The sequence below is a fragment of the Salmo salar genome, chromosome 19 (assembly GCF_965601325.2).
Source record: "Salmo salar chromosome 19, fSalSal1, whole genome shotgun sequence".
In the NCBI taxonomy this organism is placed as follows: Eukaryota; Metazoa; Chordata; class Actinopteri; order Salmoniformes; family Salmonidae; genus Salmo; species Salmo salar.
The window spans coordinates 16,438,224-16,465,641 of record NC_138309.1 but is presented as its reverse complement, the minus strand read 5'-3'; the positions used below and the strand labels follow the sequence as shown (position 1 = coordinate 16,465,641).

The 27,418-nt window shown below is 42.0% G+C and overlaps 1 protein-coding gene across 1 annotated transcript; it reads right to left on the bottom strand.

Annotated features, from left to right (window-relative positions):
* Positions 1 to 805: 805 nt before the first annotated feature.
* cngb3.2 (cyclic nucleotide gated channel subunit beta 3, tandem duplicate 2) lies at positions 806 to 27,156 on the bottom strand. The gene is made up of 18 exons (XM_082966039.1): positions 26,968 to 27,156; positions 26,268 to 26,325; positions 25,459 to 25,576; positions 19,847 to 20,007; positions 19,281 to 19,583; positions 18,787 to 18,995; positions 18,320 to 18,370; positions 18,064 to 18,150; positions 17,617 to 17,681; positions 15,622 to 15,744; positions 14,699 to 14,840; positions 8,799 to 8,958; positions 8,261 to 8,358; positions 5,649 to 5,732; positions 1,840 to 1,958; positions 1,450 to 1,602; positions 1,000 to 1,144; positions 806 to 832 (listed from the first exon to the last, which is right to left on the bottom strand). Exons 1-18 carry the CDS (start codon positions 27,154 to 27,156, stop codon positions 806 to 808), a joined length of 2,292 nt encoding a protein of 763 aa, XP_082822165.1.
* Between the last annotated feature and the right edge of the window lie 262 nt (positions 27,157 to 27,418).

The following is a 27,418-nucleotide window of genomic DNA, read 5'->3' as shown; positions in this document are numbered from 1 at the left end:
TTAAAGTGAATATAGTATTTGGGTTATTCTTAGCTTCGCCGGCTACTGTGTGTTAAAGCTGGGGACAGATACAGAAAGGAGACCACTTACTTAATTAAACATCACAATGTCCCGCCCCTTTCCTAGCTAAGACTTCACAATGTCCCACCCTGGATAAGGGGATTATTGGATGGAACCTACAACTGAGATCTCCATGGTTGGCTTTCTTTCACATTCAACTACTATTCAACACAACACACAATAGATCACGAAGAAGCATATGATACTATGGAACTGATGCAGTCGTTAGTAAATGAGAATTGATTTATTTAGGTAAATGTATATCTTACAAAGCAGACAGATCATATTAAATGTCACTTAAGTAGCTTGTTTCGTAGCTAAACTGTTACTCACCCGTTACACAGAAAAATAAACCCTTTGATTGGCACTGCATCCATAACTGTCACCACAAACTACATGAGCTGTGTATTGGCAAATAGAAATTGTGATTGGTCAAAACAAATAACTGTTTCTAAACCTGAAATATCATTTATAATTGACATGAAAAGAAAAACGATCAAAATACTTCTAGACATATTTGTTTTTCCACTTTGTCTTTTCTCTCAATACTGCACATCTTAATTAAGTTTTTGAAAGGTTAAACAATTCTAAAGGATAGTATGCGAGAATCCCTCATAATAGTGTTCTGTACACACACTCACATAATGTTCATTCAGCTGTGAGTGTAAAGAGGAGATTGAACAATAATGCACTGTAAACTCACCACAAAAGTAATAAATATGAGAAATGATGCAGTTTGATATTCTCAATCTTGTTGATTGTGAGTGGCATGCTACAAGAGAAAGAAAAACACAATACAGTAGATTACAAACCAGCTTGAGCCACGAACAGTATTTATATAGTTGTCTTGTACAATTATCAACTGTAACTGAACATCATTATACTGTACATACCTGTTGTTAACAACAGGTCAAAGTGAGAGTAAGGGATGTTTCTAACCTTGAGTTTGTCGAAAAAGCCTTTGCCTCCCCCAAAGACATGCAGCATTTTAGGAGTGGGGGGTTTGGGTACGAACAGCGCCAGTCCTTTCTTTTTATCTTCAACAGCCTTAGCAGCAGCTGGACCCTTAGCCTTCATCAGTTTCCTTGGAAAATAATGAGTCAAAAAGGAGTCAAGTATATCTCTATTACATGACATGGTAACATTTTATTTCAATAGTCCATCTATAGCTCAATAAACTATAAATAGAGTCTGATGAGCTATTACTGTATAGATGGATTATCCAAATAACTATTTGTATTGATAAAGGATAGCAGGGAAGCAGTATTCTTTAGCATTTTAAATGTTTTCCCTACAAGAGACTACTACTACTACTAACTAATTATCTTAGATTAAAACTAGGAACTAATCCAATACAGTGCCAATAATACAGCCAATCTCCTCTCTTACTTTCCTTTCCTGGCCAGAACTTTCTGAGCCATTGGGTAGTGGACCAGAATTTCAAAGAGATCCTTCTTTTCCAGGACGGACAGGTTAGCAAAGCCGTGAGCTTTGACATTAGCTGTTCTCCTGTTCCCGCCATCTTTAGACGATTGCAACAGACTGTTGAAGAAAAACACTCCAATTGTATAATATAATCTCACAACAAGGCATCTCAGTGTAGGCTACACCATGTCTGCGTATTTTCTACATAGTGCACTACTTTGATGAGAGTGCATAGAGGATTACTTTTTAACAGAGCCTTATTATATGGGCCCTGGTCAAAAATAGTGCACTGTAGGAAATAGGGTGCCATTTCAGATGCAGCCCATTGTCTCACAGGAGAGCTCTGTTCTGTACCTGATTTCCCCAAACACACAGCCAGCCTTCAGTGTAACGAACACGATGGAGTTATCTGGTCCACCAACCACCTGCACTGCTCCAGACTTGATTATGTACATCTCTTTACCAATATCTCCCTACAGGACAAGATAGTCAGACAAAAAACGTATGCTATAGATGTACAGTGCCTTCAGAAAGTATTCACACCCCTTGATGTACAGTGCCTTCAGAAAGTATTCACACCCCTTGACTTTTTCCACATTTTGTTGTGTTACAGCCTGAACTTAAAATAGATTACATTTAGATTTTGTGTCACTGGTAATACCCTCATAATGTCAAAGTGAAATTTTAACAAATGAATAAAAAATGAAAAGCAGAATGGTTTTGAGTCAATAAGCATTCAACCACTTCGTTATGACAAGCCTAAATAAGTTCAGGAGTAAAATTGTGCCGTGTCTGGGCTATCATTAAATGTGAAGACTTATTTATATCAAATCAGTTCTCTAGGTTTAATTATTACGTGATTGAAATAATCATGTAAACATCAACTAACTAGGAAGTCGGGGCACCACGGAAAATTGTGATTTATAGAGTTATAATTCCCAAAATATAACTCTTAAGATATTTTAAAATCTGATCAATTACAGTCTTCTATTAATGAATTATTATTACCTCATCAGTACTCATTACTGAACGTCGCAAACCCTTGTATATCTGCACGAACCTTAGCCTAAATCACGAATCAGCGATATACAAATTGGCTTAATTATTTATTTAATAACTAACTAAATAATCACACAGAATTACACAACAAACAAACAGTAGATATTTGGGTTACTACATGATACAAAGAAAAAGTCCCTAGCGGACGAAGCCGATATGACGGCTTGGTAGACAAAGGAAAGGGGTTTGGACTGAGAAAGAGCGGGCAAGACAAAATATATTCACTATACACAGTCTATAATTATATTCATTGAAATGATAATCCTTTGCACATGAACGGCTGCTTTTTAGAGAATAATTGCAATGTATATATTTACGCCCGTATGCCGTCGCTGTCTTCTCTGTTGGAATCGCCGGTCCGTCTGCTGGACAGTCAGGTCATCAGAGAGTCTCTGGTTTACTTCCCCAGATGTCACAATGTTCTTTGTGGTTGTAGCTTTCTCCGCAGCTCTGGATAGTGTCTGTTGTAATGGATACGTCAGGCCTACAGGTGGTCGTTGCATAGAATAGATGCTTCCACGGTTGTCAGTATTCTCGCACTAGACTTATGTACAGTTGAAGTCAGAAGTTTACATACACCTTAGCTAAATACATTTAAACTCAGTTTTTCACAATTCCTGACATTTAATCCTAGTAAAAAATCCATGTCTTAGGTCAGTAAGGATCACCACTTTATTTTAAGAATGTTAAATGTCAGAATAATAGTAGAGAGAATTATTTATTCAAGCTTTTATTTGTTTCATCACATTCCCAGTGGATCAGAAGTTTACATACACTCAATTAGTATTTGGTAGCATTGCCTTTAAATTGTTCAACTTGGGTCAAACATTTCAGGTAGCCTTCCACAAGTGTCCCACAATAAGTTGGGTGAATTTTGGCCCATTCCTCCTGACAGAGCTGGTGAAACTGAATCAGGTTTGTAGGCCTCCTTGCTCGCACACGCTTTTCAGTTCTGTCCACACAGTTCTGTTTCTATAGGATTGAGGTCAGGGCTTTGTGATGGCCACTCCAATACCTTGACTTTGTTGTCCTTAAGCCATTTTGCCACAACTTTGGAAGTATGCTTGGGGTCATTGTTCATTTGGAAGACCCATTTAAGAGCAAGCTTTAACTTCCTGACTGATGTCTTGAGATGTTGCTTCAATATATCCACATCATTTTCCTCTCTCATGATTCCATCTATTTTGTGAAGTCCCTCCTGCAGCAAAGCACCCACACAACATGATACTGCCACCCCCGTGCTTCACGGTTGGGATGGTGTTCTTCGGCTTGCAAGCGTCCCCCTTTCTCCTCCAAACATAACGATGCGCATTACGGCCAAACAGTTCTATTTTTGTTTCATCAGACCAGAGGACATTTCTCCAAAAAGTAAGATCTTTGTCCTTATGTGCAGTTGCAAACCGTAGTCTGGCTTTTTTATGGCGGTTTTGGAGCAGTGGCTTCTTCCTTGCTGAGTGGCCTTTCAGGACTCGTTTTACTGTGGATATAGATACTTTTGTACCTGTTTCCTCCAGCATCTTCACAAGGTCCTTTGCTGTTGTTCTGGGACTGATTTGCACATTTCGCACCAAAGTACGTTCATCTCTAGGAGACAGAATGCGTCTCCTTCATGAGCGGTATGACGGCTGCGTGGTCCCATGGTGTTTATACTTGCGTACTATTGTTTGTACAGATGAACGTGGTACCTTCAGGCATTTGGAAATTGCTTGAAGGTAGGTCTACAAATGTTTTTCTTGGCTGATTTCTTTTGATTTTCCCATGATGTCAAGCAAAGAGGCATTGAGTTTGAAGGTAGGCCTTGAAATACATCCACAGGTACACCTCTAATTGACTCAAATGATGTCAATTAGACTATCAGAAGCTTCTAAAGCCATGACATCATTTTCTGAAATTGTCCAAGCTGTTTCAAGGCACAGTCAACTTAGTGTATGTAAACTTCTGACCCACTGGAATTGTGATACAGTGAATTATAAGTGAAATAATCTGTCTGTAAACAATTGTTGGAAAAATTACTTGTGTCATGCACAAAGTAGATGTCCTAATCGACTTGCCAAAACTGTAGTTTGTTAACAAGAAGTTTGTGGGTGGAGTGGTTGAAAAACGAGTTTTAATGACTCCAACCTAAGTGTATGTAAACTTCCGACTTCAACTGTAATTTCTCACTTCAGACTAGTAATTATACGTCTAGGAATTCTGTAGTGACTGATAGTCTCAGAGTTTGTCCATTTCCAGCCGTGTAGCCAAATCTACAGCTGTATGGTCTACGTGGCCTATAGAATTGTAGCCATTCCAATGTGGGGACTGTACACTTTAAGAGATACAGTTATGTGTGTTTCCTGTCCTTCATTAGATCACCAAATGAAACACACTCGACATGACTGTCCCTTAAGTGTCCACGGACCATTCCCACATTCTCAAAAATAGAAACATTGTTTAATTATTCAATGTTTTGATGTCCAAGGGTCTCTCTGTGTTCCATAGTTTACATTCCAACCTTGAACACTACAGAGCATAGGGGCAGCGTATTTTATGACCGACCATAAAACAGTCGACTTTCCGCTCTCCCCCTCTATGAGAGAGAGAGCATGTTGTAGAGTGGACCCCCCGTAACCTGATCCTTCAGATCGTCACAGGAGAGTTATGACAATTGTCACATAGTAAGTTTCATGGATTCACTCTGTGTGCAATAATAGTGGAATAAATCAAGGGGTATAAATACTTTCTGAAGGCACTGTACATCTCTTTAACATTTTCTCCCTATGGGGAACCAAATATACACACATATAGCTGATTTTAAAAAGCTGAGTATACTGCATGTCTTTACCAATATTACCCTATTACCCTATGACGAAATAGTGTGAGCTGACCTTATTTAACAGTTCCTTTATAGACTACATGAAACAGCTAATTCCATGACTGCGTCTCTCTCTCTCTCTCTCTCTCTCTCTCTCTCTCTCTCTCTCTCTCTCTCTCTCTCTCTCTCTCTCTCTCTCTCTTAATTTTACCTCCAGCGATGACAGGATCATGTTTGACATGTTTAAGGAAGTGTTTCGGTAGCAGCAGATAGAGGAGGTAGTCAATAAAACACACACACACAAACTCACCTTCTGCACCACAAAGTCCCCAGGTAGATATATAATAGACTTAAGCCTCAGCAACATGTCTACCAACATCTGGTTATCACAACCCTGAGGAAATACAATTCAACATCATAGACTAAAGCATCACAAGGTATTATTTGTACACATTTCTCTGAGGTTGATTAAAGGAAAATTCAAGATATGATGCAAAATGCATCAGACTGGCTGTATTTCTGTATTTTGGAAGTTATATATCTTGAAAATTTGATCGCTGACATGCAAAATATTCTGGGACTATGTCAACAATGGCCTAATGAAACAAATACCGAAATATAGTTTTTGGGTGGAGTTTTGTCTGTTTGTCTGTGCTTTTTTGTAAGAGTGTATGTGTGTGTGTGTGTGTGTGTGTGTGTGCGTTAGTGATGCGTGGGTTGACTCATATCCTGGCGGGTTTAAGGTCATGAAATATTGTATGGATGAAGGGTGGGTGGGTTGCGGGCGGGCGGTTTGAATAAAGAGAAAACAATACTGTATCATTCTTGTGCAATTGATGTCTATAGGCTACATTTAGGTTTTCCTTTAGTTAATACAGGCTATCTGACATTAGTGTGTAAGCCTAATGCTTGATGTCCACCAGATGCATTTTGTTTGTTTTGCTGGCCCGCATTTTCAGTACTTGACCTATGTGCTTTGCTTTTCATCTTGCTAAAAGCTAGCTGGTTGGAGTCTGTGTATGCACTTCTGTTTGTACCACCGCATGGTAAAGCAACGAATGAGCTGAAAATATTGAACACATGCGGTACACAGAACACACCGCGGCACCCCCAACATAGCGTTGCAGACTGCTCCATTGACAATGAATAACTTCCAACTGAATGCAAAGTGTATGATGCATCTGGTGGACATGAGGCGTTCGCTTTAAGGCCTAACTGTACTGTACATGCGCCAAATAGACTACACGCCAAATGCTTTAGGGAATGGGCAGAAAAAATACACATCAATCCACAGAGGCAAAAACGAAAATGTCATAGTTTAATTCAATAAGTGAAAACCTGCAAAATGGAGAGTTGAAAACAAAGAGAAAGGAGGGCCAGAAAAGTAATGTTTTGGAAAGATTTGGTGAAGTGGTAAAAGAGGATGATAGAAGTGCTTGCTATGTTATGTGTGATGATTGTGAGGTGCTATACAAAATCGACAATAACAAGATGGGGACTTCAAATCAGCCAGGTCACCAGTGATACAAGGCAGTATTCGACGTCCATCCATTTCGGAGTACGTCAGGAGATGACGTGGATACCGGCCATTAGGGGCAACAGTGAGAGCTGTTACGTTCAAGTAGGTTTCGGTTTTGCTAGGGCATTGGGGATGGCAGATGGGCGTAGGCATTTGCCTCGGATTCCAAAGGTTGCACGTTCGAATCCAGCAATAGAAAGTTGATTTTTACATTTGAGTTTTAAACCAATCCCAAACCTTAACCCTTACCTTAACCATTCAAAGTTAATGCCTAACCTTAAGAATTTGGAGTTATTGCCTGAACTTAACCCTAACCTTAAACATTCAGAGTTAATGTCTAAACTTAACCTTAAACACTTGGAAATTTGACGTTTGGAACAACTTTTAAATGTGACATTTGAGAGGAACATGGTTGAACGTCTAATTCTGAAGTGAGACTGTGAGAGCTGGTCGCTTCAAATAGGCCTATGGCACATCAAGGGAACTGTAGCCTACTGTTCAGATGGGGTAAATGGAAACTGAAATCTGGACACTGACTATAGGCCTATAACCTCTCACACAGCCTTAATATTAACTACTGCAGAATTAAGCATGTCTTGCATTAAAATGATACACCAAATGTAGGGTAAATTTTGACTCGGGAACAGGACTGGAGTGGTTTATTTCTTTCACCATCTTGAGAGAATGTGAATTCGTAGTTAGATACTGTCTGTAGAGGTGCTATCTTTCTCAGCATCATAAAAGCTGATAGTATTTCAACCACATAAATATGCATCCAATCCGACCTGAAATATTACCAGAAACATGTTGGGTCGTTTTCACAGCTTTCTATTTCCTTACAACTGGTCAAATGCATGTCATTTGGAAAATTTGCTCAGAAAATATTTCCAGTAAAAAAAATGTGTTGCATTTTATCGCAGGTCCCTAAACGTCTTTGCTCCACGAAAGAAGCAGAGATGACAGAGAAAACTTTATCGATGTCAACTAGATTGAATCATTCATTGTATCGATTATTGATATTATTCTGGTGAGCAAGGGTTTATTTAGTCTTCTAGGGCAACATATAAGGTCAAAAGAAAAGCTACATGTATCTAACTATAGACAAGTAGACTAACAAATACCCTACAAAAAATATTGGAAATTATAAGCATAAACATATCTAAATCAGGACCAAAACAATCCTGCACTCGCTGTCAAAAAATCATTCCGCAGTCTCTGACTGTAGCCTATAGCACATGTTCTATATCAGCAGGTTAGGGTCGGGTTAGGGCCTCAGATTTTCACTTTATCACATATAGTCGGGCGGTTGCGAATGGATTATTAGGAATTGCGTGCAGTTGCGGGTGAACAAATAGCGGACCCACGCACCACTAGTGTGCTTGCGTGCATGCTTTCATGGGTACCTTAAATAGATCAATTTTCTGGAAGGTAGCCAGGTTGATGTCAACAGCAATGGCTGTCCTCATGACCAGAGGCATCTGCTCCAGCAGCTCAGACTCATCTAAAGGCAGGCAAGAAGAACCATAAATACACAGGTAATTACTGATGTCTTATCGAATAGAACTCTTATTCACTTAGACCTGAGCCTTTGTTAAAGGTAGACTCAGCGATATGATGTAGATGCAGAAAGTAAACAGCATAGTGGGTTAATTTCTGGAATAACTAAGAGTGTTGAAGTGCGAGGCTCAACTTCTCCACTGTTATAGTCCCGTGGCTACCACGCTGTACACAGTGTGAAGCAAACCCGTGCACATGCACAGATACTGTGTGTGACTGTGGGAGAGCGAAGTGTTGCATCTTGCTCATCTCACTATTTCTGGTGCTGCTCCTGGCAACATCATTTTGTAGAGTCTACCTTCAATGCTTGAAGGAAAATATTGAGGTTGCGTCTCAAATAGGGAATACAGTGCCACTTGAGACGCAGCCTGAGAGTTTCCTTACCTAGCATGCCCTGGGCGTCCCAGGTGTAGTTGTACCAGGTGCGTATTCTGTTCTGACACAGTTTGGGGATGTGATTTGACACCATATAATACACAGTGTTGTCCATGGAGGAACGGAAGTAGGTCTGGCCTGCGGTGGCTGCCCCAATGACATCTCTCATCTGGAATGGATCATATTAGACACATAAGTCAACTGAGGTCAAGCTCAAGTTCAACTTATAACTTCATAGGTCTGTTTGTTACAAGTTGGTTGTCAGCAAAATTACCAATTTGTAACAAATGTAATAAGTGACATTTCCAAGAAATCAAATAAACATGTCACAGGAATTCCAAGCTAAATATAGGTCAGTGAGGCTGGTCAGTAGAATAAAATCATCTTTGATTCAATACCACACCTGACTACTTACCTGCATTTATACAGGTTTATAATCTACTAAACTCAGCAAAAAAAGAAACGTCCCTTTTTCAGGACCCTATTTTTCAAAGATAATTTGTAAAAATCCAAATAACTTCACAGATCTTCATTGTAAAGTGTTCAACACTGTTTCCCATGCTTGTTCAATGAACCATAAACAATTAATGAAGATGCACCTGTAGAACGGTTGTTAAGACACTAACAGCTTTCAGACGGTGGGAAATTAAGGTCACAGTTATGAGAACTTAGGACACTAAAGAGGCCTTCCTACTGACTCTGAAAAACACCAAAGGAAAGATGCCCAGGGTCCCTGCTCATCTGCGTGAACGTGCCTTAAGCATGCTGCAAGGAGGCATGAGGACTGCAGTGGCCAGGGCAATAAATTGCAATGTCCGTACTGTGCGATGCCTTCGACAGCACTACAAGGAGACAGGACGGACAGCTGATCGTCCTCGCAGTGGCAGACCACGTGTAACAACACCTGCACAGGATCGGTACATCCGAACATCAAACCTGCAGGACAGGTACAGGATGGCAACAACAACTGCCCGAGTTACACCAGGAAAGCACAATCCCTCCATCAGTGCTCAGACTGTCCGGAATAGGCTGAGAGAGGCTGGACTGAGGGCTTGTAGGCCTGTTGTAAGGCAGGTCCTCACCAGACATCACCGGCAACAACGTTACCTTTGGGCACAAACCCACCATCGCTGGACCAGATAGGACTGGCAAAAAGTGCTCTTCACTGACGAGTCGCGATTTTGTCTCACCAGGGGTGATGTTCGAATTCGCTTTCATCGTCAAAGGAATGAGCGTTACACCAAGGCCTGTACTCTGGAGCGGGATCGATTTGGAGGTGGAGGGTCCGTCATGGTCTGGGGTGGTGTGTCACAGCATCATTGGACTGAGCTTGTTGTCATTGCAGGCAATCTCAACGCTGTGCGTTACAGGGAAGACATCCTCCTCCCTCATGTGGTACCCTTCCTGCAGGCTTATCCTGACATGACCCTCCAGCATGACAATGCCACCAGCCATACTGCTCGTTCTGTGTGTGATTTCCTGCAAGACAAGAATGTCAGTGTTCTGCCATGGCCAGCGAAGAGCCCGGATCTCAATCCCATTGAGCACGTCTGGGACCTGTTGGATCGGAGAGTGAGGGCTAGGGCCATTCCCCCCAGCAATGTCCGGGAACTTGCAGGTGCCTTGGTGGAAGAGTGGGGTAACATCTCACAGCAAGAACTGGCAAATCTGGTGCAGTCCATGAGGAGGAGATGCACTGCAGTACTTAATGCAGCTAGTGGCCACACCAGATACTGACTGTTACTTTTGATTTTGACTCCCCCTTTGTTCAAGGACACATTATTCCATTTCTGTTAGTCACATGTCTGTGGAACTTGTTCAGTTTATGTCTCAGTTGTTGAATCTTGTTATGTTCATACAAATATTTACACATGTTAAGTTTGCTGAAAATTAAAGCAGTTGACAGTGAGAGGACATTTCTTTTTTTGCTGAGTTTATATCTATATCTGTCTGGATAGATCAGAGTCCGGAGACTGAGGTGGCTATGGGCCAGGGAAATAATGCTATCATCAAACATTTTCTTTTGTTCACTTCAACAGATTGAGTCTAGTCCTGGACTAAACGACACATTCAACAGTGATTCTCCAGAGAGATTGCTTTTTAGTCAAGGACTAGGCTTAATCTGTGTCCAGGAAACTCAGTTACTTTCGTAACCCCAGTTCTCTGATATTATGAGTGAGATATCTCACATATGGCATTGACCTGAATCTCAGAAGCTCAAAGAACCAATTGCACACGTTTGTTGGAAACAGACAGGTCGAGTGGCAAATGAGGTGAGCCCCTCCCCTCACGATAAGGAGCAACTCGCCCGCCCTCTAGTCATTTTCAAGCATTCTGAACTTCCTCACACTCTTGCGAGTAGGGGAATGCGGTGAGATATCTCACTCATAATATTAGAGAACCAGGGTTACAAAAGTAACCTTGAATTGTCTTTCAAAAATCCCACATATCTCACATGTGGGATTTTGGCCAAGTCCCATATCGCAAGCATGCTCTCTGAAGCCAGGTAGTCTCAACGTATGAACCCTCAAAGGCCACGACACTGAGGACAATATGTGTCAAAGAAGGTACAGTGATGTCTAGCCGGTAGAACCTCATAAAAGCATGAGAGGATACCCAACAAGCCACATCGCAAATCTCCTGTAAGGAGATGCCCTTGAACAGTTCCCAAGAGGTAAACATACCTCTGGTGGAGTGAGCCCTCAGACTCTCTGAAGGCTGTAAGCCCTTGCTATTATAGGCCAATATAATAGCTTCCACAATCCAATGTGATAACCGTTGACAAGGAGGTGCCCAGGACACAAAGAGTTGGTCGCTTTTGTGCAAAGCTCTTGTTCTATCCAAGTATACACGTAATGCACGTACTGGACACAAATTATGGATATGCTCTTCTTCCGTAGAAGTGAAGGTGGAAAGCCAAGGTCACTGACCTTAGGCATAAAGATGAGGTTGGGCAACAAAGACACCTTGGGAAAGCCCGGGGCAAACTGTAGACACGAATGGTGAGCTGATAGTGCATGCAGCATGCATCACTCACTCACTTTGTGGACATAAAGGCGACCAGTAAAGCGGTCCTAAGGAGAGATACCTCATCTCAACGCTTTCCAGCGGCTCAAAAGGCTGCCGTGAAATATCCAAAAGACGGAGCAAAGGCTTTGATACTGGAGGTAAGTGGACTGCCCCTTCATGAAACAAAAACAAGGGGTGTTTCCCACTGTTATTGTCAAAGCCTATATGACAGGCCGAGATAGCAGCTAGATAGACCTTAACAGTGGGGAATGCCTTCCCTCTGTCAATAAGGTACTGCAAAAAAGCATAAAACCTTGGATACAGAGAATTGGTAAGAAATGATCTGTTTTTGGTCACACCACTTCTCAAAAAGGCACTACTTGTCATGTAGAAGGGGCCTTGGCACTCTGGATAGTCTCAATGACTCCAAGTTGTAGGCCTGTCGCATCCAAATGTAACCTCTCACGGGCCAGGCGCAGTGGGCCATGGTGTCTGGGTGAGGGTGGAAAATCTCTCAGTTCGTTTCGGTCAAAAGATCCCTGCATAACGAGAGTTGCCAGGGCTCGTCGTACAGCAGGAGAATGATCTCCGCTACCCAAAGCTTGCCTGGCCATCGAGGGGCTACCAAGATGAGGGATGAGCCTTCTTCCCTCACTCTGACTGAGCTGCCTCTATACATTTGCGGAATGTTTATGGAGCTAGAGCTAGCGAGGTATTTGTAGGCTGTGCCTTGAAAAGCAAACCTTAGAAACCTCCTGTGTGCTGGCAGGATGCTTATGTGAAAATAACTGTCCTACAGGTCGACTGATGTGAACCGACAGAATGTTGAATGTAAACATATGGGAACATGAACATTTTCAGATAGCTGTTGAGGCCCTGTAGGTCCAGAATGTGGTTTACCCCTCCAGCTTTTTTGGGAAGCAGGAAGTACTGGGAGTAGAAGCCGAGGTGGCTCTATGCTGCTGGTATTGCCCTGATAGCTGCTTTGCTTAATAGAGAGGAGATTTCCTGCTCTAGTATGCATGCCGAGTCGCCAATCACCACTGATTCCAAAATGCAGTTGAAAACGGGTGGTCTCATAGCAAACTGCAGTCTGTACCCCTTTGTCACCATGGACCAGACCCAGGGCTGGACTGCGCATGCACGCCAGTTCCCTGCTCTTGTGGCGAGTAGCCCACAGGTCAGTAGACTCTCACTCACCAGTAGTGCTGGAGTCGCCTTTTCATTTCATTTTTGCTCTGTGTCCTTGGTATGACGCCTGGATACAGCAGATACTTTTTTTTATTGACATGGGCAGTGTTGACACAATGGAATATAGGGACAGTGGTTGTGCGCGACTGCCAATTTGTTGTCTTGCCCCAGCTGCTTGAATGAGAGTCGAGGGGGGGAGTCATGTCACAGAGGGCACTCAGGGGTAGAGTGGATTCCCCTCGTCTTCCTTGAGAGCGAATGCAAGGGAATGGGTTCCAGGAGCACAGAGGTGAACTGCTGGCTGCCCCTCTCTGCTGCAGGGGGTTTACCCCTTCCCCCCTATAGGGAAACAAATCAGCTGGGCGGGTCCTTGATGCAGCGAAGGACCGATTTCCCCACTGTCAACCCCTGTTCGGGGACCCGAATTGTGGGTTCGGTCTCTGCTGCGTTGCTGGGGGATTCACCTAATTGTCGGCTCCCTGCCGCGAAGCCTTGGCTCATGGAGGCCACAGTTCCCAGGTATGTGGGATGGCTTGACAGGAGGGTCAAGGAAATCTGCTTCTCTTTGTCCAACAGGCTGGACAAGTTGAGCCACAAGGCTCTCCACCCCACCACTGCAAGGCTCATGGCACAGCCACAGCCTTGAATGGTGCCTCTGGAGGATCTGAGGTAGAGGTCTGTGACGACACAGATCTCATCACAAAAGTCTGGGTTAGATTTGCCAATAGCTAAGAGATTGTGCATCTCCAGCATCAAATCGGATTGGTAGGCAAGCAGTAAGGAAAAACGTTCAATGCTTATACACAAGCTGGGATGGATGAGAGGAGCTGGAACAATTCAAGAGGGGAGTTTCCTCCCGTCGTTCCAGTCCCTCTCTGCACTGTCACCCCCATGGGTTCAGGACCCAGGCAAACAACACATAGGGGGTGCGTGTCCTTGCCTAATATGGTTAAACTGCATGGACATAGATGTGCCATTGCTGGGGCAGGGGCCGGGGCTGGCAGGCTCCATGGTGCCAAAAAACAGCTAATCTGAGAATAAAGTGAAACTAAACTAGCGTTCACCACGTGGGCTAATAGCCTAGCTAGTTAGCACAGTACTAGCCGGAGAAAGCTAATCCTTTAATAATGTGAACGTAGCTACCATTCGCCTCATGTGCTAGTAACTTAGCTAGTTAGCACAATGTTAGCCAAAGGAAGCTAGCGCTTTGTTGGACTTGCGACGAACAAAAGCATGTCTCTCGACCTACAAAAAGCTAGCTAGACTTGCGGCGAGCTAGCCAGGTTAGCTAAGCCTTGCAGCTAAGCTAGCCAAGTCTCAGTAGCTTGCCGTGTGCCAAAGGAGACAAAGGGAAGAAAAAGTGGAAAAGCAAATTCTTACCCGAAGCAAAAACATTCCTTTCGGTAAAGTCACCCAACACAGAAGATGAGAACTGAAAAACCTGCTATTGAGATTCAGGTAAATTCCACATGTGAGATATTGAAACTAATAATTGAAAGAGAACCACCCACCCAGTTATTCACTACGACATCTATGCTATGGCTATGACAAAGACAGAGACTAGGTTGTGGTGTAAGAAACACTGCTAAGATTAAGGTTTCCAGATGAATCAGGGGGGAATGGGGGGCTTTGATTAATTCAATAGGAGCTTTAGATCCTTGATGGGAAAGCCAATGGGAGATCTATCTGACTATGTCTCTTCCTGTTACCTGTCCAATCAAACTGGAGAACACGAAGACACCCACGAAAAAGTTTGACAACTGAAAGGTAATCTCAAAGACTGTGTGGGGCTCGGGAAGACCACCGATGTTGATCAGACTGCGGACTGCGTAATAGTAACAACGCAAGTACCTGTAGAGAGGAGTGGGGTATTAGACAGGTATCTGTGTGTGGAGAGGGGTTGGCGTTAGGAGGGGTGCTAGTCTATCTGCTCCGCAGTAGCTAGGTCATTTGGTTGTGTGTTGTTGACCACCCTGGCACTGGATCTAAGGTTATGACAGGAGATGGGAAAAGTGTTCAAATTGTTGGGGGGAAAATCCTTTGGGGGGGGGGGGGGGGGGGGGGTCATATTTGAAGAGAAAAACTGGAAATTGTCAAACACCAAAACAAAATAAAAGACAAAAATGTGACAAAAATCAAGCACACTAAGAAGACTACCTGGCCAAGAAAGATGGACAAAAAGAAGGCGCCGAAAAAATAGTTGGCCATCTGAAACAACTGGCCGAATAAGGTGTCGGGAAATGGCAACTCTGCGATCATCAGCAGGGATTTCTCCGCATAGAAGAAACTGCTCAGGTAACTAAAAAAAATAAAAATACATAAGGCAGTCCAAATAGAGAAAAAAAGTATACATAGTCCAAAGTATGTCCAAATTATGTATATAGATAATCAACTACAAGTAACATGCATGGTCTCATTCTACTAATGTGTATAGCTTTAGAACAGTACTTCCTTACAATATTGACATGGATATACAGTGCAAAAGTATATGACAAATGAACAAGTTGCAAATGAATAATGTTATACAGTAGATACGGTCATGCAGTAACTAACATTGAACAATAACTTGAGCTCTGCATAGGTGTGCACTGACAGCGGGAGATATACAATTGAGTTGGTGTAATGTACATACGCGCTGCCTTTGCCAGTGTAGACCCATGTGGTCTTGCCGATGCCCTGGTAGGCCGAGGCCACGTAGTAGGCACAGGCATTGAGGTGGAGCATGAAGAGCAGGTAGCCAATGGTGCGGACCACTCTTGTAACACAGCAAGCAAGGGTATAGCACTTCAAGATACAGTACTAGTCAAACGTTTGGACACACCTACTCATTCAAGGGTTTTTCTTTATTTTTACTATTTTTACATTGTAGAATAACAGTGAAGATGTCAAAACTATAAACACATATGGTATCATGTAGTAACCAAAATAGTGTTAAACAAATGAAAATATACACCACCATTCAACAGTTTGGGGTCACTTAGAAATGTCCTTGTTTTTGAAAGAAAATAACATTTTCTGTCCATTAAAATAACATCAAATTGATCAGAAATACAGTGTAGACATTGTTCATGTTGTAAATGACTATTGTACTGTACTGTAGCTGGAAACGGCAGATTTTTTATGAAATATCTATATAGGCGTACAGAGGCCCATTATCAGCAACCATCACTCCTCTGTTCCAACGGCACGTTGTGTTAGCTAATCCAAGTTGATCATTTTAAAAGGCTAATTGATCATTAATAAACCCTTTTGCAATTATGTTAACACAGCTGAAAACTGTTGTGCTGATTACAACATTAACAATGTCAACACTGTATTTCTGATCAATTTGATGTTAATTGAATGGACAAAATAATAGCTTTTCTTTCAAAAACAAGGACATTTCTAAGTGACCCCAAACTTGTGACCCACATATGCTGAGCAGTTGTTGACTGCTTTTCCTTCACTCTGCGGCCCAACTCATCCCAAACCATCTCAATTGGGTTGAGGTTGGGCGATTGTGGAGGCCAGGTCATCTGATGCAGCACTCCATCACTCTCCTTCTTGGAAAAATAGCCCTTACACAGCCTGGAGGTGTGTTGGGTCATTGTCCTGTTGAAAAACAAATGATAGTCCCACTAAGTGCAAACCAGATGCGATGGTGTATCGCTGCAGAATGCTGTGGAAGCCATGCTGGTTAAGTGTGCCTTGAATTCTAAATAAATCACTGACAGTGTCACCAGCAAAGCACCCCAACACCATCACACCTCCTCCTCCATGCTTCACGGTGAGAACCACACATGCGGTGATCATCCATTCACCAACTCTCCGTCACAAAAGACACGGCAGTTGGAACCAAACATTTTGACTCATCAGACCAAAGGACAGATTTCCACCAGTCTAATGTCCATTGCTTGTGTTTCTTGGCAATTCAACCATGAAGGCCTGATTCATGCAGTCTTCTCTGAACAGTGGATGTTGAGACGTGTCTGTTACTTAAACTCTGTGAAGCATTTATTTGGGCTGCAATCTGAGGTGCAGTTAACTCTAATGAACTTATCCTCTGTAGTAGAGGTAACTGTGGGTCTTCCATTCCTGTGGCGGTCCTCATGAGAGTCAGTTTCATCATAGCACTTGATGGTTTTTGCGACTGCACTTGAAGAGCCACACATGTTAATTGAAATGCACTCCAGGTGACTACCTCATGAAGCTGGTTGAGAGAATGCCAAGAGTGTGCAGAGCTGTCATCAAGGCAAAGGGTGTCTACTTTGAAAAATCTCAAATATAAAATATATTTTGATTTGTTTTAACACTTTTTTGGTTACTACACAATTCCATGTGTCATTTCATAGTTTTTATGTCTTCACTATTATTCTACAATGTAGAAAATAGTAAAAACAAAGAAAAACCCTTGAATGAGTAGTTGTGTCCAAACTTTTGACTGGTACTGTAAATGTTGCTGTAAAAAGGAATATAGAAATGTACTGTATTTGATTGATTGATTGGTTGTTTGATTGATTGATTGAAGGGTCATCAGCTCACCGCTGACAGTCATGTCAGATTTCATCATATTTGGAGTTGGTACAGTATAAAGGATTGATTCTAGGCCAAACATAGGCATACTTAAGTTGTAAAGTTAGTGACATACCTCCAAATGTAGGCCTTGGACATGAGGCTCTCCAGACGATCACTGAACTCAAAGAATGTGTCCACCTAAAGAAGACCTCAAAATTAACACCCCAAAAGTGGCATACTGTTTTATGTTTGCTACTTTTTGATTTTATTTGACAATTTAACGATTTAAAATGCTTAAAAATGTTCAACCCCGCAACAGATACATATACCAAATCCAGTCGCGGATAAACACGATAAAGACTTTCAGTCTTTTTACGTTATTGTGTTTATCCTCGACTGGATTTGGTATATGTATCTGTTGTGGGGTGAAACATTTTTAAGCATTTTAAATGATTAAATTGTCAAATAAAATCAAAAAGTAGCAAACACAAAACAGTAGAATCAGTGTTAACAGTTGAGTCATGCTTGTTTTAGCATAAGATGAGTTTGCATAAGTTGACCATAACAGAAAATGCTTTACCTTTATCATTCGATTGAATCTGAAGATGGATTTGTATCCGAAATGGAAGCATAGCAAGTCTATGGGTGCCATTGCTATCATGTCCATCTGAGGAAAGAGACAAATAAGTTACAGTAGGTGGTAACTGAAGCCACTGCCTTGAAGACATGCAGAAAAAAATGTTTTTTAATCAAATATATAAATGTTAGATGTTTGTGTTTAAGCCATGAAAAATGATGGACAGTTTATATAACAAACAATTACATCTTTGAAGTACCTTAAATCTCTCAGAGTTTCTGTAGTACGCTTTGGTTATAATCCTGTCTTTCTGAAAGACAGAACATTAAAGACAAAATCACATCTACCTTAGCAATGTTTATGCAGAATACCTGTTTATACAACTACTGCCAGTCCACTGCACACAAGTCTCATTTTGTATACCAGAACAATGAAAGGGTCTACCTGTGTGGGGAAGTCTACCTGGTCTTTCTAAACACCTTATTAACATATAATTATGCGATTTCATTGGACTATGGGAAAGACTGATACATTTATACCCTGCTGCAAAACTTATGCAATGCAGGTATGCTTAAATTGAGCTGGAAGTGTCATCTTGGCCATTTATTTTTCATATTTAATTGTTCATAAGTGTTCAAACTGTAACACTCACAAAATGCCCTCATAGTTTAAGGACAGTAGTAGTCCTACTTCCTCTGGAGAAAAAGGGAGAGCTGAGGGACTTACAACGACATCCCCTCCTTTGACGAACTGCTTGCGGGCCTGGAAGAAGATTGAATCAATGAGATAGATGAAATCAGCCACAAGGTCCATGGCTATCCAGTAAGGGATCCACTCCGGGGTGTGGTAGGGGAAACACAGACGAGCAGTCATGAACCAGGTGTTGTAGTTGAAGGCCAGAGTCACCAGAGTGAGCCACATGATGTACGCACGATCTACAGAGAGAGGAGGAATGGGAGAAAGTATGACGAGAGAGAGACAGGAGGGAGGGAGAAAGAGAGAGAGCAAGAGAGGGGGATAGAGGGAGATAGATAAGGAATCAATGTAAAAGCTACGGTGCAAGGCTGCAAGGCCCGAATCCAAACTCTTTACTATTACTGCATTAACACTGAAACATACATGCAATACAGCATTGTATTGCGTGGTCAATTATTTACAAAACAATTTCATGTTGTTAGCAGTTTACCAGAGCAGCAGCAGAGTTGGCATACAGTACGTACCTGAGAATGGATCTATGGTGGATGGCAGCACTGAGTCCATCGCATCCTCAATAGGTTTCAGCCTCCTGTCAAGGAAGGCGGCAACTTCCTGGCCAAAAGTTGGTTTGACCACAGGCTCCGATGCTTTTGCGTCATCTTTCGCTTTTTGCTCTGCCGCTTTCTTTTCCGCCATCTCCTGCTTTTTCTTCTCTGCCGCATCTTTCCTTTTTAAGTCTTCCTCTTCTTTCTTTATCCTATCTTGCTCTTCTTTTATTAGCCTCTCTTTAATTAATATTTCATAATCCTTTTTTTGATAAATGGGAGCTTGAGTAGAATAAAGAATTTAAACATTACAAAGTTACATCCTATGATAACCCATAGTCAACAAATATAGCTAAGGAGTCAGATAGATATTATACACAAAACGGTGCTAAAGCTAACAGGTTATCAGGGGACAACTAAATAAAGAACAAACTAAATGTGTGTATCCGCTGTGTATTTCAATCCCTTATGACTCGTATGAATCCCTTATGACTCCCAATGAATCCACTATATTTCTTATGACTACCTTGAGTGTGGATACTTACTGACAGGAGGGCTGAATTCAGGTGATGATGCATGTGGGTCTATGAGCTTCTCTCTGTATATTTCTGTTCTCTCTCTCATCCTCTTCACTATGACCCGGAGGTGATCATCAGAGTACCTATTTACCACTATAGGAGGTGGTGGAGGAGGGGGAACTTCTTCTCTGGAAAGGAAAATAAAATCACTTGACAGTGAGTTTCACCATTACTGCATTACAGAATAAGACCCCCATTACATTTCCCTTATTGAATCATTATTTCAAAATACAGCTCTTTCAGGAAGTTAACTGTGTCAACTCTGTCTCAAGTTTTTATTTTGAGTGGCAGCCTTTTTGTGCCAACTCATGCCAGAGCACAAACAGATCTGGGACCTCAGACAATATCTCAGTTTTGCTCAATTTCAACTGAACATGTTGGTCCAACACTATAAACGAAGGAAGTGTTCCCTCTGCTGGAATAAACACCACATTACACTGCACCTGCTGATTTGGCCTCGTTTTTTGGCTTGCTCCTCTTAAGAAATGCTGACACCATGACAGAAGCCAAATATGTTTATAACTGATCTCATTGTTCTATCTGTGCCTACCATGAGTTGGCTTGGGGGTGTGGTTTGATGTGGGTGTTTCCTGGGTGTGTCCTTGCCACCAAGACACATATCTGTCAGAACCTTGCCAGCAGTTGTCTCCCGCAACAACAAACAAACCTCCTGCAGGTTGATTTCAATAACTACAGGCAGATGTACAGCATGGTGAGATGTCAGATGAAGCTTTCAATAGGTCAGTAGCCTACAGAGTAATATGAGACCAATGAAATTGCTTTATTTATGTAGACATTCTAAATTACAGAGCCTTCAGAAGTATTCACACCCCTTGACATTTTCCACATTTTGTTGTGTTACAAAGTGGGATTAAAATGGATTTAAGTCATTTTTTGTCAACGATTTACACAAAATACTCTGTCAAAGTGGAAGAAATATTCTAAAGAATATATATATAAAACTCGGCAAAAAAAGAAACGTCCTCTCACTGTCAACTGCATTTATTTTCAGCAAACTTAACATGTGTAAATATTTGTATGAACATAACAAGATTCAACAGAGGAGATAGGTATGTTCCTGACGACTTGTCCGAGTTGAAAAACATAGACTGGCTGGGCGACTTTGCTTTTGGTGTGGACATGTTTGGGCATCTGAACGATCTAAATGTGAAACTGCAGGCAAATGGTGTTTTTGTGCATGAACTGTTTTCCAATGTGAAAGCTTATGTTGTTCTCCAGACAAATGAGCAGCCGGTCTCTTGCTCATTTTCCGACACTGGCCGTACTGAACGCGCCCACATCGCAGTGCCGCACTGAGACATACAGTAGCACTTTGATCGACCTGCATGCTGAGTTTTCCCGCCGCTTCTCAGACTTCACCAAGACTGAGACTGAGCTGGAGCTTGTTTCATGCCCCCTGTCTTTCGACAGTGAGAAAGCACCACCAGACACACAATTGGAGCTCATCGACATCCAATGTGACAGTGCTTTGGAGAAGTACAAAACAGCAACAATAGCCCAGTTCTATGGCTCACTGAATGAAACACGCCCAAAGGATGCTTGTTTTATTCAGGTCCACATATGTGTGTGAACAAACGTTCTCAGTCATGAATTACAACAAATCCCGTCACAGGTCAAATTTAACAAATTACCACTTGTCAGCTGTTCTGAGAATCTCTACATCAAAGATGACACCAGACTTTGATGCCATTGCCAAGCGAGGCGACCAGAGCCATTGTTCACATTAAGACTCGTGACTGGGGAAAGCAAGGATTATGCTTTTTCATGGTGATGGTTACGCAGTGAGAATTATCCAGCAATGCACTTGGATACAGGTAATATGTAATCAGTCAGATTTGGGCTGAGGTGATTGGATAACTGTAAGTACGGCTCACAATGGAGATGAGAATTGTTCCTTAATATGCATTAAAAACAGGCCATTCCAAATGAAACGGATGCCATTACCATATGTTTCACTCAAATTTGAGAATAGTTTTTTTTACACATCTGCTGTTACATGTTGCATGTCTCCAGTCATGAAATATACAGTATATACATTTTTAAGTTTGCATATTGTGACTAAGTTTGATTGTACTTTATAAGGGTAGAGATGCAGGATCTGTGTGTGTGTTTCACTGTGTCTTTGTAGTTATAAATTATATACATTTTGTGAAAAACGTATGAAAAATCTGTTCACAAAAACAAGGGTAGTGATGGTGCAAGGGTATAATTGTTCTGCAAGCATATGTACACCTACAGTACACTAGTAGTTCCATGTCAATTTGCAAATGAATAAAGGCTTCACATGTTTTGTCACACATATAGTACTTGGTTTCAAAACCTCAATGTGGCCATTGAGCCAAAAGGTTGCCCACCCCTGGGTTATGGTATGGGCAGGTATAAGCTACGGACAACAAACTTAATTGCATTATATTGATGGCAATTTGAATGTACAGAGATATCGTGATGAGATCCTGAGGCCCATTGTCATGCCATTCATCGGCCACCATCACCTCATGTTTCAGCATGATAATGCACAGCCCCATGTCACAAGGATCTGTACATAATTCCTAGAAGCTGAAAATGTCCCAGTTCTGGGCCTCCCGAGTGGCGCAGTGGTCTAAGGCACTGCATCGCAGTGCTAGCTGTGCAACTAGAGATTCTGGGTTCGAGTCCAGGCTCTGTCGCAGCCGGCCGCAACCGGGAGGCCTATGGGGCGGTGCACAATTGGCCCAGCGTCGTCCGGGTTAGGGAGGGTTTGGCCGGCCGGGACAACCTTGTCTCATCGCGCACTAGCGACTCCTGTGGCGGGCCGGGCGCAATGCACGCTGACACGGTCGCCAGGTGTAAGGTGTTTCCTCCGACACATTGGTGCGGCTGGCTTCTGGGTTGGATGAGTATTGTGTCAAGAAGCAGTGCGGCTTGGTTGGGTTGTGTTTCGGAGGATGCATGGCTCTCGACCTTCGCCTCTCCCGAGTCCGTACGGGAGTTGCAGTGATGAGACAAGACTGTAACTACTACCAATTGGATACCACGAAATTGGGGACAAAAAAGGGGTGAAAAAAATTATAATAATAAAATTAAAATTAAAGTGCCCCAGTTGTTGGCCTGCATACACACCAGACATGTCACCCATTGAGCATGTTTGGGATGCTCTGGATTGATGTGTGTTCCAGTTCCCGCCAATATCCAGAAACTTCGCGCAGCCATTAATGAGGAGTGGGACAACATTCCACAGGCCACAATCAACAACTTGATCAACTCCATGTTAAGGAGATGTGCCGCGCTGCATGAGGCCAATGGTGGTCACACCAGATACTAACAGGTTTTCTGACCTGCCCCTACCTTTTTTTTAAGGTATCTGTGACCAACAAATGCCCCTACCTTTTTTTAAGGTATCTGTGACCAACAAATGCATATATGTATTCCCAGTCATGTGAAATCCATAGATTAGAGCCTAATGAATGTATTTCAATTGACTGATTTCCTTATATGAACTGTAACTCAGTAATATCTTTTGAAATGTTGCATGAATGAATGAATGAATGAATGAATGATATTTTATTTTCGTGTCAAATCATCAATTGGCAACCCATCCCTTAAGGGATTAATTGACACATTACAAAAATTCACTATGGTAATTAAATGATCATTTTTCTTCTGGCATTCGCTGCATTACACATCACATAAAGAGTGAAAAAAATACAATACATCAATACATAATAGTAAATAAGGTTGTCCAAACAATAACTACACCCCTAGAGCAGTACAATAATATACATACATACATACAAACATACCATATACAGACCAATAAATACAGAAAAAAATAAACAGAAGTCACTTGAACCCAGTCTGACACAAAGAGAAGATTCACATGGTAGACAAGCCTATACACAATCTATATACACACACCATTTACCACATAGAAGCTAAATATTTTTACTATTAATTATAGGTCGCCCTTTTTCTTTTATTCCAGGCTTTATCTAAATATTCCGCAAACGGTAATACACAATGGACAAAAAACATTTCAATTTCTCCTCATCACTCAGCCACATAATGCCAGGGTACATCTGGTGTGCTTTCTGGAATAAGAGCAAGTGTATATCGTGGTACAAAGGGCAATAGAGGATAAAATGAGTTTCATTCTCTATTTCTTCGAGGTCACAATAATTATATAGTCTTTCCTCTTCCATTTCACCACAATTCCAACCTGTTTCAATACGCAGAGACAATATCCCTGATCTTACCTGTTTCAATACGCAGAGACAATATCCTTGATCTGACCTGTTTCAATACACAGAGACAATATCCCTGAACTTACCTGTTTCAATACACAGAGGCAATATCCCTGATCTTACCTGTTTCAATACACAGAGACATTTTCCCTGATCTGACCTGTTTCAATACGCAGAGACATTTTCCCTGATCTGACCTGTTTCAATACGCAGAGACATTTTCCCTGATCTTACCTGTTTCAATACACAGAGACAATATCCCTGAACTTACCTGTGCACATAGCAATCTCTTGTTGTGTTTTTATATTTTTGATCAGTATAAAATGCAACATTTTGGGTTTGGCTTTAAAGTGAAATGACAGTCAAAACTGATATTTTGTTATTTTTCCTTAGTCCACTGTTGATACAGTCCCAACATGTTTGTGTGTCAGCAGTCAAGTTTTCAAGCTATCGGACTTTCAAGAACTAAGTGTCACCGCCACATGCTTCTTGAAAGTCCAATTTCTTGAAAACTTGACTGCTGACATGCAAAACATTTTAGGACTGAACAGTGGTATAATGAAAAAAATACCAAAAGAGAGTTTTTGAGTGGATTACCCTTTAACAAGCAATATTAGTGTGCAGGGCCATGGTATTTAATTGTTTTACCTTAACTCTATTCATACTTTTCTACTGCCCCGTAGCCAAACGTTGGCTATATCTCAACTAGTTAGCTAGGCTATGCTGTACTTGATTTGAATTTGTTCAGCTACTGAAAAACAATCAAACTGCAGTTGCATCAACATGACTAAAGGGATCACCTTGGCTAAAGGGATCGCCATGACGTTAATACTGGATTTGTTTTCATTTTTTTTGTTTCATAGCCTCGCTAACCATAAGCTGCTCCAGTGAGCTTCGATCAGCTAATCTTCTTATCTCGTTTCAGCTCCTCTCTCTCTCCTTTAATCTGCATGTTTCTTTGCTGTGGGATATAGATCCTATAGATCATGCGTGTGTTTGTCTCACACGGACTGAGAGATCTTCTCCACTCTCTGTGTCAGCCTTGATTAGATTATTAATTTGATACTGATTTGGTGTTAAGATCTCTTGGGAGGTGGCCATTTTGGAAGGGGTTCAAATTCGGTCAACCTCCCATTGTGTGGTTCAAGAGAAGGTGAGTAGGTTACTTTCACTCACACTCTTCTCCTTAAGGGTGTTATCAATATTTACTGTAAGTGCTAGTGTAGGAAGTTGAAGAGAGCCTTCTATTGAGAGTTACTCTAGCCAGCCATAACCAAATCTCCAGCTATAAATGTCAGTAGAGACTAATGGAGAATGAACACAAGGTACTGCACTTACCCCTCTGCTCCCTCCTGGCCAGGGTTGGCTGGGGTAGCGGTTGGGGCTGCAGCTGGAGCCGCAGCAGGTGCTGGGGCCGGGGCTGGGGCCGGGGCCGGGGCTGGGTCATGTGCAGGCTCTGCAAAGACAGGCGGGGATGGCAGTTTCATTCAAGGTGTACAAGGAAAACCAGAAAAACAAACAATATATACCAGGTCTAAGAGGCATAATGATGTCTTTATTTAAGAGAAATTCATAAAATAACTATCAACTATTTCATCTGCCACAGAAATATCAACACATGACATTTTGGGGTGTATGAGCCTTTGTGAGGAGCTTCCTAAGTAGTTTCCTGCATGGTCACAACAGAAAGGAGATGGGGGACATGGGGGGTCTTCTCTGTGACCAGTCTTGTGAATCTTGGGCATCTGCTACAGTAACAGACTGGACGCTAATGCATTAATGCAGATGAACCAATGTGACCATTGACCTGCATAGCTTTAACTTCTTGCTCACCTCGCTGCTCCACTTAAAGTATAAACAAACAGTTTAGCTGTCTATATCTGGTTAGCTATATACAATAGCTAACCAGCCAAGACATGCACCCACCTCAGCCTCACACTAAATTAAAACATACAGCACAACAATCAGGATTTTGAAATAAGTTGTGTTTTTGTTTGCTTGTACCTTGTCAGTAACGGCTTGCCTTACAAGGACAGTAAAAAGCTCAAACTATATTTAATCAAGCATTAACATGATCCAAAACTTTCAGTAGCTAGCTCTAAGCAATGAGAAGCAGCAGGAATGAGCCAACAGTCAAGTCTCTTTACCTGCTGGTTTGTCCTCTTTCTTGGCCCCATTTTCTTTATCTGCAGGCTTATGTTCTTGCTGAGATGAGTAACATTGCCTCAAAGTCAAACTCGCATTTTTATTATTCAAGTCATAGTGATTAGAGGACATTTTAATTTAGAAGACAATTTCCAACAGAGGGAGTAGATCTACCATTCCGCAACAAAACACTACTCGTGATAGACAGTTTCAAATTAAGGTCTAATCATAATGCAATGAATTTGAATGTGCCTTTAAGTAATGAACAATTGATATGGGACAAATTAAAGAAAAAAACAACAATCATGATTCAATATTTTTTTTGCCTGAAGAATAGAAACACATGGAGAATGGAGAAGAATTGTTTGCCACAAGTAAAGCATTGGAATCCAGAGTGCAAATCTCATAGCAAAAACATGATAATGCAAAATGAAATTGCTTGATATTTCTCAATGTTAGCCATTGTTGGTCCTTACAAAATGTGACGAGAAAACAGAAATGAAAAAGACAGGAAAAAAAATATTGCACAAAAAAAATGGAGGATAACCATTATTAACATAAGCATTACTTTGTCCAAGCATCATTGGACAGTGATAATCATTCAGCTACACTAGCCTACAATATGTTGTTAGCATGCTGCGTATAACACAGTGGATCAGCCTAATGCTGCTACAGTATTGGGATGAACCAGTGGTATCTTACCTTAGCAGGTGCAGGAGCTGGGGCTGTGGCCGGGGCTGGAGCAGGGGCCGCGCCTGGGGCAGGGGCCGCGGTAGGGGCAGGGACCGTGGCTGGGGCAGAGGCCGGGGCTCCAGCAGAGCCCGCGGCTGGAGCAGATACCGGGGCTGCTGGGGGTTGGGGGATAAACATCCTCTTCAATTTGCCGAACATGGCTGTATAGCTGGGTAGCTAACAGACTCTGCTGTGGACAGAGGTGGTGGTAGTGAGTTCCCCTCCAAGCCTTTTCCCTTCTGTTCTCTTCTCTCTCTGTCTCTCTATGTCATGCTCAGCAGCAGCTAAACAGTCCTCTAGGTTGCTGTCCCCATAACCTGCGGACCTCTGATGGAATTAGGCCTCTGATGCTGTTATATCTACTAATATAGAACACTAATACCCCCTCTGAGGCAAGCAGCCCCCACTTTAGGGGCCAGCC

Excerpts from the sequence above, each read along its gene's own strand:
- cngb3.2 (XM_082966039.1), bottom strand. The coding sequence starts at position 27,156 with ATGTTCGGCAAATTGAAGAGGATGTTTATCCCCCAACCCCCAGCAGCC. Across the intron at positions 14,841-15,621 it reads TACACTGGCAAAGGCAGCGC|GTACTTGCGTTGTTACTATT; the intron begins GTATGTACATTA and ends TCCTCTCTACAG. Across the intron at positions 1,603-1,839 it reads TGTGTGTTTGGGGAAATCAG|TCTGTTGCAATCGTCTAAAG; the intron begins GTACAGAACAGA and ends TTTCTTCAACAG.